Source organism: Protomyctophum parallelum (assembly GCF_964188405.1).
Source record: "Protomyctophum parallelum genome assembly, chromosome: 21".
Lineage (NCBI taxonomy): Eukaryota > Metazoa > Chordata > Actinopteri > Myctophiformes > Myctophidae > Protomyctophum > Protomyctophum parallelum.
Window position 1 is genome coordinate 30003357 of NC_139713.1, and position 11308 is coordinate 30014664.

At 39.9% G+C, this 11308-nt stretch overlaps 2 protein-coding genes across 2 annotated transcripts; one reads left to right on the top strand and one right to left on the bottom strand.

The window, feature by feature from the left end:
- Positions 1–5853: 5853 nt before the first annotated feature.
- On the top strand, positions 5854–6738 carry hcar2 (hydroxycarboxylic acid receptor 2; the record flags this gene model as incomplete). The annotated part of the gene is made up of 1 exon (XM_083793356.1): positions 5854–6738. One exon carries the CDS (start codon positions 5854–5856, stop codon positions 6736–6738), a length of 885 nt encoding a protein of 294 aa, XP_083649482.1.
- A 312-nt stretch (positions 6739–7050) lies between these two features.
- On the bottom strand, positions 7051–11000 carry LOC310878658 (uncharacterized protein). Its single transcript, XM_083793027.1, has 2 exons — positions 10656–11000; positions 7051–9698 (listed from the first exon to the last, which is right to left on the bottom strand). The coding sequence occupies exons 1-2, from the start codon at positions 10852–10854 to the stop codon at positions 8026–8028; spliced, it is 1872 nt and encodes a 623-aa protein (XP_083649153.1). The 5' UTR covers positions 10855–11000; the 3' UTR covers positions 7051–8025.
- Positions 11001–11308: the final 308 nt, after the last annotated feature.

Sequence of the window (11308 nt, forward strand, 5' to 3'; positions counted from 1 at the left end):
ATAGAATTCAAGCTTAAACATTGCTCTGTAACTAATGGCCTAGTCACCAAAGGACTGGTTTGGGAGGGCTCAGAGTAGAATGTGGTTGGGTGGGCTAGCGGTACTAAACGACTCCTTGGTTATTAGATTTCTTTCAATGTGGTGTCATAACCAAAATAATTATTTTTAACCAGATCCCCTGTGCGTCTATACAGTGTATATATATACAGGAGTTTTTATTCTTTCTAAAAGTCATGGTTAAATACATTTAGAATGACTCATGTTTTTCAGTTTGAATATTTGAAACACAGAAGAGATTTCTGTTTGTGTAACTTGGGGATTAAGTGTTAGCAGAGATACACTCAGAAAGGTCCCTTTAAACCAGCAGCAGGAACTAGCTATCAAATGTTTCTATGATCACACTGTAAAAACATTTTATTTAGACATTTCTCCATGTGTTTACAAGAGCCTAGAGTTCAGTTAGAGAGGGTGTTATTAGACAATGTGTAACTCACTGTAATCTACTTCTAGGACGTCTGCACATAAAGTAGCTATATCCTTTTGTTTATGTCTTGTTTACTTTACGTTATGTTATGTGATTCTCTTGCTGCTCATAATACATTATTGGTGAATGCAACCATTTCCTTTCTAGTGTCTGTCCCTATTATGAGTCGGCTTCGAATGATGATTGTAAAATATTAAACATAAAATGGTGCTAAATTGGTTGTAGTATCAAACCCATGTTGTAACTCCCTTATTATTTTTATGTTGTGAAAGTGCTGTAAGTGATACTTTTTAGTAAAAAAAAAAAAACAATTATAAAATAAAAATAAAAAGTTAACGCTTTATATCCTGATATGTAATGATTGCTATAGAGTGTTTGTTCAGCGACGGGTCTCCCCATTTCTCCCGCGTTTTAATAAACAGAAAATGTGTTCAGGTGAGACATAAATTTAATCCAATCAGGAGAGAGAACCCCACAAAGATTGACAAAATGCCTTTGTTTATTTTGTTTTGTTTTTATTTAAATTGCTTGTTTGGCCTTGATGATAATGACTTTGATGTCATTCTAATCACAGTGGGTGGCCGTAATATACCTCATGGTGCAAAGGTATTATTGCTCACCATGGCAACCACCACAGGGGGTAGGTACTTACTTATACCTGGCTGTGGATTATGTGACCCAGGTGTGCAAGGGGAAAACCCAAAGAGTTTTTGACCGTGATCTTGATGCCATGTAGGTTGTCGTTCAATGCCTTTCGTTTGAGTTTCTTGTAGGCTATTATAATTTATTGTACATGTACAATAAATGGACATATCCAACATCATAAAATTCTCAAACTCGACTCAACCCAGTTGCCCCTGGCAGTGTATAGCTACAGGTAAAAGCTATACAGTTCAGTTTGATAGTGTTCCATTTCCAATTTTGTCTGCTAATTAGTTTGGTTTCATCACTTCTAATTTCACTTGTTTATCCTGTATCAGTTCTCTCGCTTGATTGCATGAAATTAGTGTAACCCATATGGATTATATGGTACTGTCACTAATTCATAATTATTATTATAATATAATATAATTATTATAATATAATTATTCAACACCAATTCACATGTTGACCACTAGAGGGAATCTCCGTTTTTTACTCCATTCATTCTTCACTGATCCACCCTAGAGTGAAGTTGACAGAGAGAGTGATCTCCTGCTCATTTTGAGAAGCAAAGAAATAAGCTAAAAATCTTCTCAATTCTTAAGCAGTGTTGCAGAAAGGTACTTGTACAAGCAGCTAACCAAGTGCTGCTTGTGAGAGCCCGGTTCCTGTGGAGTTTTACCGTGTTCTTATATTGCTGAGAACTCCAGTAAGTTTGTGTGTTTGTTAGCCAACAACACAAGGTGTTTAGATACAATACAAAAACCAATTGGAGTAATGTGATGATGTTGTGAAAAGTCTGTTTTGGATAACTTTATATTTATTTATTTTTGTCAAACAGAGGTTTTGTTTTAAGTTAGGCCTACTGTTTAGCCTAATGCAGGAAAACTGCATTCATGTCATGATGCTAAAAGGGAAACAGTACTTCATTCTACAGTACTTCTACACTCTACAGTATTTCATTTGTTCAGTTGATGCTATAAATAATAATTCATTTTATTTAATGTTGCTTTAAAAAGTGACAACAGTTCATAAGTTAGGGTGTCAGTCCTTTAATGGATACATGTGCTTTATTTATTTCATTCATTTAAATAATGTTTGGAAAAGGTGAGGATGTTTTATTTAGTTTTGCCAATTAATACTGCTGCTTAAGGTCTGCTAGACTTGAGACATATATGGAGCACAAAGTGTGAACAGTATTCATATTTCATATCCATGAGTAATGGGTTTAAAATGAGTAACTGATTTGATTTAATTGATAAATAAGAAGTTAATATGGTACCATATGGAAGAGAAATAACAGAGAAAAAGAGTGTTATAAATTAATTGATTCTATCTATTCTGTACTGCTATGTGCAGATTGGTTTTTGTGATCCTGGTGAACGTCTGGTTTCAAAGAGAGTATGATGGCGAGCTTGTCCCAGTGAGCAACAGTCTGCAGAGGGAGCGTTTGGATGCAGCGTGGCCAGCTGCATTGGTTCTGATTCTGCAGTGACTGTCTGAACTGATTCACGAACACATCAGAGTCGCAAGTATTGAACTGAAATAGAAAGGATTCAAGGATTCTCACTCAGGATTCTCACAGAACACTCAAGTGTTGAGATTCACTACCCGGGTAGAACTATTTTGAAGGACAATTCAAAGGTCAATTCTTCCATTTTTTAGTTTAGTCCATTTTGGATATTTTTCCAATCAAAGAGCTCTATTTTGTTTTATTTTTGGGGGGTATTTTTCCATGTACTAGTACTGTTCATGTATGTATTTGTTTATGTATGTTTGTGTAATAAATTAGCCTGCAGCTGTTCTATGTCACAGGTACAGAAGTCTCATTGTGAGTCTTTCACCCATACTGCCCAGAACCTAGTAATATAAGTGAGCCAACCTCTACTATCTCTCTACTATGTAGGGGTGCTACATTAGTAATCCGACCAAAGAATAAATGTTGTTTACCAAAGAGCTGAAGAGATGGTAAGACCCCTGTATTTGAACACTCTACAGCTTGATACTAAAGTGTTTGGTTTAGTAATTAAACCGTTTCTAAAAATGTACACAATGTTCCCAATCATACAAAGTGTTACTGATAGCATAATCAATTATTACAGCTAATATGTATGTACTGCTAATCTGCTCTGTCATTGTTAAACTATGCAAATTGTTAAGATTTTCTGTCAAGTAGATTTTAACAGACACAATCCACTAATGCCATCAATTATTGTAAAAGGGAGCTTTGTATGACTGCCTCACACATCTAGTTTTCCATTGGCCCTTCCATTTTGTATTGATAATTACTGCTTAAACAACTCTTATTAATCACTTAATCAAATTACATTAAAACATTATAAATCTGAAAACATTTTACATGTAATGGCATGACGCCAAAGTTAATCAAAGGTTAAATGTCATACAGTAAGCATGGAAGCAGCACAAACCAAGTTTACTGGTTGTCTGGAGATGGTTCAGCGTTCCGTGTTCATGTAAATTGACAGTGAAGAAAACGATAACTGAATTTCCAACCAGCAACAGTACTTCATGCCTGATTCAACTATGATGTTATAGCCAGTGGAGACCAGATATGAAATACCCCTTGATAGTATGATGTAATTTATCTAGCAGATTTACTCTACACCCTCAGAAGGGATTACATCAGGAATAGTTTAACAAGAAATGCAATCATGCTTGGCATGCAGTGCTCATAGAAAACCCTGCCCGGACAATTAGTGCAATGAAATGGCCTAGTCTAGAGTCTTGGCAATTACGGACTTAAAAATGTTTTATTACAGAATACCAATATTCTTTTGAAAAAATCCCAACATTTAACTATATCTTTGTTCAGTGTATACCTTACTAATTCATTCTGCAAGAGGAGTTTTCTTGATTTTAATCATATTGATTAACATGAGTTGAATAATTCCTTGCATTCAGTTTGAGCAAGCAGTCTTCTCTTCACATCAGACAGCTCAATTCCCCCAGATTAGCAATGTATATTATCTTTAACTTAAATTTAATTGGAATTTATTTGGTATGTTAGTGGTTCATGTTTCAGATTTAAAGGTATGCCTTTACCACAATTACCAAGTTACGTTTGTTCACTACCATGTTATGACTTATGAGTGTGTTGAACAATGAAAGATGCTGTGCTGGAACCTGTGGAGAGAAGCAAAGGACATGTTGTTGTTTCTAAGTATACAGTACAATCCAGTGATCAAATGACCTGAACAAACAATGCAACGAGAACATATGCCAATGAAAAGGAGTCAGGACACACCTTATTTGTTTACACAAATGTAAACAAAGTTTCATAAGATGGCATGCCAATGCCAGGTACATAGATTCAACCTACTATAAAGCCTGATGACGCCGTTCCAATATTGTTTGTTTGAGGGGCTAATGAAGCACTGGACATATCAGGTTTGGACATACCTTGTTTCTTTGCATAGGAAAGGTAGCTGGCTGTGACAAGTGTCACTTTCTGTATCAACCGACAGGAATCACAACTCAAGATCATGTCAGAGTCATGTAACAGATTACACATTATTACAATGAATTTCAAAAGTGGTTCTTCTGGACTGTTGCATCAGTTGTTTACCACCAAATTTCCGTCAGGCACCAATGGCCTGTTGCATCATTGTCAATCGGTGTGAACAGACAATGGCAAGCTTGCTACTGTACATCTTTAAACAAACTAATCAAACTCATCAAACCAAATTTGATTTCAGTGTACATTTATAAATGTCATGAATGGCCTAATTGTAAGTCGCATTACTTTTACATTAATATAGTATATCATTTTGACAATCTATTAAAGCTGTGGAAAATGACTGTATTAGCCTACAGGTGGGGGCCAAACAAGACATCATGACATCCAGAGGGAGAACTTCCAGGTTCCACACCCTTCTCTCAACACTGATTGGATGGAAGGAGGATCTCTTGTCTTGGGTCACGAGTGAAGGGGTGTTTTTTTACATCTCATTTTGAGTTGAGGGCTCAGTTTTTGCTTATACAGTGACAGACACAATGATGAAGTAGGGAGTGGGGACACCAACCACTGAATTCATTGTGCTACGTTTTTACTGCTGAACAGGTAGGTGTCTCTTTATTTGCATAGCCAAATGTCATCCGGCATTTCATTTAAACATATACTGTACATTATATTCTCTACTTGTTCTGCTTAACAGCCATAATACAGTACATATATAGTGTAAACATGAATTTCATTGCTGTGTGCTAAACGGAGTGTTAATGTTTTACCACCAGTAAGTTAATGAGATACTGTAACCCGAAGAAAACTGTGGTTCTCTAGTTAGTCTGCACATGCATATCATCTTTCAATACAGAGTTAGTGCGTGCTTCCATGAGGAATATATATTTAGAAGTTAGAATATACCTGTAATATGTTCTGAATGTGTTCAGCGTGAATTACAAAAGGGGTTACTTCGAGAGCAGAGGCACCTTGGCTTTCAGTGATGTGCAACAGTTGGGGGTATATTAATCTTCCATTAGGATATATACAAATAACAGCTTTACGGGAAGTGCACATGCATGGATGTGTATGATAGGAACACAGTCTGATAAGAAAAGTAAACAGTCCTTCAGACTCCAATTATCTCTCTCTCTCATGCTGAAATGTACTGTAAATACTGACGTTACCATTTCATTCTTTGCCCAGGTGGATCACTATTGTCACTATCACTATTATCCTCCTGCGAGACCACACCAATCCAGCCATCATGGAGGTGTTTTACATCAACTCCTCGTTGCTGCTGCTCATCTCCCTAAGACCCATCAACTATAGTGATGGAGAGAAGACGGTGTACGAGGGTTGCGCACACATGCCAGCCGTCTTAATCTGGTACCTGAGCTTGCAGCTCGTTAACATGTTACTAGGCATTCCAGCAAACATAATGGTGCTATGGCTCATTCACAAGAACAAAGGGGACTCGTCCACCTCTGACATTTTCATACTCCACCTGGCGGTGTTGGACATCTTCTTCTGCCTCACCATTCCTCTGGAGATCGCCAACCTCGTCTATCTGACAACCAGCAGCACCTGGTACGTACTGCGCTTCATCTACGGCGTCAAAGACTCCTCTCCGTTCTTTCTGTCCTGCATCTGCCTGGACCGCTACATGGCCGTGCTCCACCCCATCACCTTCACAGAACTGAAGGACCGCCACCACAGGGCCGCCTTGGTCACGGTAGTATGGCTCGTCACGCTGGCCTACTCTGTCTGCAAGTGTGTGGGAACTATTGTCAAGTTCGACATGGCCTTCACCGTCCTGATCCTTGCGGCGTTTGCCTTCATGGTGTTCTGTAACATTGCGATCCTCTGGGCACTCAAGCAGTCGGGGCCCGGGCGGGACGAGATGCACCCCGTCAAAAAGAGAGCCTTCAAGATGGTCCTAATCATTTTGGCCATCATAGTCTTTAACTACTTTCCACCTGTAGCACTATTCCCTTTCAAGCAATATTTTTCGCCTGATGTGTTCCACTGCTATATTCACTATATTGCATTTGGCTTGATGGACTTCAGCAGTAGCATCCAACCTGTGCTTTATCTGTCCAAAGAGAAGACATTGAGATCTGGCCTGTGTTGCCAGAGTAACCAGGGTTAACGTCAGGAGGTAAATCTGTATTTGCTACTGTACGAACAATGACCTACGTGTATATGTTGTTTGTTAAAAGGACACAGATGTGTTATTCTGAATATAACTAATGTTGTGTGGCATTAGCTCTTCTGCACAAAATATGTTAACGGCAATACAATGTCATTGTGGGCTTCTATTGTTTGTGTTGTAATGTTGTTGTGGTCTTTTAAAAATATAAAACCATTGCCTTAATTTATTAGATGTGTTAAATATAAGCAGCAAATAAAAGTATGGGAAAATTTGCATTATCTTTTTTTAATTTAGACATGAAGCACACAAAAGAAAAACTCCACATTGAATTTCCAGTAATAAATAGCCATTTCAAAATACCTTGTTATGTAGGCATCTTATTCAGCTGCAACAACACTTACAGTAGCCCTATCATCATACACATTTTACATCACTCTTACTTGCACCCCGACTTGTACATACTTAGTGGTAATAGACTTTCGTGGTGGTACACTGTTCAACCTATAACAAATGTTCTAAGATCACAACATTCATCTTTAAAATCAGTATGGCTTGTAAAACAGTTATTGAGTAGGAATATTGTTGAATGCAGTTCTATTCGTATTAAAACATCTGTGTCTCATACTCTAGCATTAGGCCTATACAAATACATTCTTGTCAGTTCAATATGAGCAGAATACTGACCATATACTTAAAGCTATATACAGCACAATATTAATGATTTGCTTGTAGAATCAACATGTTGCACAATGGTCTACCTGTTGCCACCTAGTAGTGTTAAGGAGTATAAAGCACCTTCATTTAAATAAAAATCCATTCAAGCATTTTCTTTTCCCATATAATTTCCAAAATATTTAATGTTTAAGAGACTTTGGTAACATTATGTTGAGGGCTTGCCTGCAGACTACAAGGAGAATAACAATTTTAATCATCAGTGATAATTAATTTAATCATTAATACCGTATTGCTAAATATTGTAGGCCTACTGAATCACAGCAAAGATTAGACGACAGCATATTGCACTGTAACACAAATCATATACAGCACGATCTGTTCCAAGCCTTTAGCTTAATCACCCTCAAGGATTTGGTCACATTTATTAACCACATGAACCCTGCTAGCATCCTTATTCTGGGCATATCATAATAGGTGACCATTCATTGAAATTAACCAATGTGTTGCAACGCAGCGCGTTGTGAGCTCGTAGATCGGCTATTTTCACAAGTTGTCATACAATGAAGTGTGTGTACTGTATGTATGTATATATATATAGGGCTTAGGTGGTTAAACAGCTGAAGACAGGTCAGCATCGGTCAACTGGGCAGCATCACAGTTTACCTCAGCTGTGCTGGTGCTTCCCTCCATTTGAGCCTTCATCTCCCGGGCTGCATGCATCTTTAGGTGCTTTTTAAGGGAGGACTGATCAGTGTAAGTCTTGCCACACTGGCTGCAGAGGAAGACCTTTTCTTTGGTGTGGACCAGTTCGTGTCTCTTCAGGTGGCCAGACCTGCTGAAACTCTTGCTACAGTATGAGCAGATATACTCCTTCTCCCCCGTGTGAGTCCTCAGGTGCAGTTTGAGGCTGCTCGCGACTGTGAACTTCTTCCCGCATTCAGTGCAACTGTATGGCCTCTCTCCAGTGTGCATTCGCATGTGTATTGTGAGGTGGCCAGCCTGGCTGAAGGTCTTCTTACACAGCTCACAGCTATAGGGCCTTTCGCCCGTGTGAATCCTGTAATGCGTTTTCAGATCACCCAGACCGTTGAATCGTTTTCCACACTGAGCACAGCAGTATGGCTTCTCTCCTGTGTGGATCCGTTCATGAATGCGCAGGTTGCCTGCATTACTGAAGGTTTTACCACACTCGTTGCAACTGTAAGGCCTCTCTCCTGTGTGGGTTCGTAGGTGGACTTTGAGCTGGTTGTGCTCGTTAAAACGCTTCCCGCAGTAAGGACACGAGTAAGGTCGCTCTCCAGTGTGAACGCGTTTGTGTATCCTGAGCTGACTGGGGTGGGCATAGTTCTTACTGCAGATGTTGCAGCAGTAGGGCCTCTCGCCGGTATGGGTGCGCTTGTGTGACTTCAGGAGGTCAGCCCGCCCAAAACGTTTGCCACAATAACCGCAGCTGTGCGCTTTCTCACCACTGTGGGTCTTAATGTGGATGTTGAGGGAGGTTGCTCGACTAAAGGTTTTGGGACACACAGGACAACGCAGAAAGTTGTCGCGGTTCTCTAAAAAATCTGTTGTTTCAGGGACATGTTCCTTTTGCACCTGCTTCATGTCTGGTGTGAATTCCTTTGCACTTGTATCAGCAGCGTCCAATTCTGGCTCAGGGTAATAGCTCAGTAAATGCTCAGTAGGAGGTAACTCTGCCTCAGAGAACCCCTCTGCATCATGACTATATTGTAAATTCTCGTCAGGTTCCTCCTCGGACTTCACAAAAGCTGCATCCTCATCCTCGCACACCTCCAAGAATCTGTCGGAAACAACAGTGACTTTGACCTCGCTGTCACCACCTGTCGAGTCTTGATCAGGACCCAGAGATGGCTCCAGAGGCACATACACATCTTGGCTCTCATAACTGATAGAAGGGGGGCTAGTCTCTGCCTTAATTGTCCTAGGAACTGGAACGAGGAGAGATGGAGGCTTGGAGAGATCAATAGCACAGCCGCGGTCAACCAGGGCAGGTTCGTTTTTTATTGATATTAAAGACGAGTCAGGCACACCTGCATCGGACGTAGTCACGCAGCAGGGTTCTTCAACCATTTGGGTGGCTGGTAGTGAAAAAGAGGCAGATGGCGTTCTGTTCTCCCTCAGCCTGTCTTTATTCTTTCTCCTGGAGCTCTTCTTGTCACTGCTGCAGATGGACATTTTGAACATACCCTGAGCAGACGTGAAGCTAGAAACATTCCATTCCAGAGGTTCGTACTTTAGTGCCGTGTCCTGGTCACTCATTTCTGTGAAAAGAAATCAATGTCCCAAAAATTATAAACAAAATAGTAGTAGTTTGACACTACAACATGATTTCCAAATTCTATCATTATTACACACACACACAGTGGCACACACACACACACACACACACGCACACGCAGTGAAATAACAGTTTGTTGGTCCTAGCACTTAAGCCATTGGTTCTCAAACCTTTTCAGGCCAAGAGCAACCCCCATTATATGCATTTGTCCGTGGACCCCCCCATCTGAAAATATATTGTTCCAAGGACATACAAGATTGTGTGTTGTAAACATGTTTGAAAATATGAGATCTACAAGCTCCCAGTGAGCTTGTAATTAGGCTATTTCTGCTGATTAAACTATAGTAATTTTGCTATACTAAGTCATTTTGCTGGGGGACACTGTGGAATTCCCTCAAGGACACTTCGGGGTCCCCGGACCCCACTTTGAGAAACACTGGCTTAAGGTGCTTGAAGGTTGCAGTTTCTTACTCCTGGGTTATAAACATAGATTTACATAATACAGTAAGTGTTGCAGTATATCCGTAGGTCTCTCAATGTTTTGGTGAATTGAAAATGGTGGGCCCTATTGTAAACAAGTACAATGCTTTATGGTGTAGTCCACTCACAGTTAACAGTTTTTGCATTGAGTTGTACTTGAAATGTACTGTAATTCTGCAAACTGTTAATAAATCAATCAATCAATTCTTACTCCTGAGTCCTGGGTTATAAACATCTATTGACATATAACATAGTAAGTGATTGCCGGATTGCAGTTTCATCAACATTCTGAATCAAGTACAGATTATAATGGTCACATCAAATAGCCACAGACTGACTCTGAACAAAAGGTCAGTGACAGCGTGACGCTAGGCCAGCCTGTTAGCATTTTACACACACAACTTAAAACAGAACAAATACTATTTAATTTTCATTCACCAGTGACCAGAGACCACCGTACCTCTGGCTGAAGACTCCGTGCTGGTCTGTGCGTAGATCATCCGCCTGAGGTCTTCGTTTTCAGCCTCCATCCTGTGTAGTTTTCCTTGATACTCGCACAAAGTCCTGTCCACTGAATCCAGTATGTCACTTACAGTGGCTTTGAAGATCTCATTTAACGACGACTCCAGGAACAGTCTCAGGTCGTTCGAGACGGCCATGTTGATGCTTTGACCAACCAAACCAGCGGCCGGGACGCTTAAAACGTTAAATCAAACTATGCTATGGTTTTAAAAATTGCAGTAATTAAAAAAAGAGGACCATCTATCTATCTTGTCGGAGTGGGTGTGTGCGTGTGCGGAACAAACAAAAGCACAGACGGGTCGCATGCAAGTGACGACGGGACTACAGACTGACGTCTGACGTTTGTTTTGTTGTTGCTTCTATCTGCACCACACCGACGTCTTTACTGCCCTCTGCTGTTCAGGAGCAGTTACTGATACATTCACAAAAAGTCAAAACCCCAAAACCGAAGTGCTTGGTGGGAAAGCTAAAGAAAGTGCAGCTGCTCACGGAAATCTGAGGTAAATAAAGCATTGTTTACACTCGAGTCGTAACCATATATATGGATATGGTTTGTTTTTAAAATAAAAAAATAAGCTTTAAGGCCCAGCC

What these genes read in the sequence shown, in the direction of transcription:
- LOC310878658 (XM_083793027.1), bottom strand. Translation starts at nt 10,854, where the DNA reads ATGGCCGTCTCGAACGACCTGAGACTGTTCCTGGAGTCGTCGTTAAAT. An exon ending in CACGGAGTCTTCAGCCAGAG is followed by an intron (nt 9,699 to 10,655) that starts GTACGGTGGTCT and finishes TTCTTTTCACAG; the next exon opens with AAATGAGTGACCAGGACACG.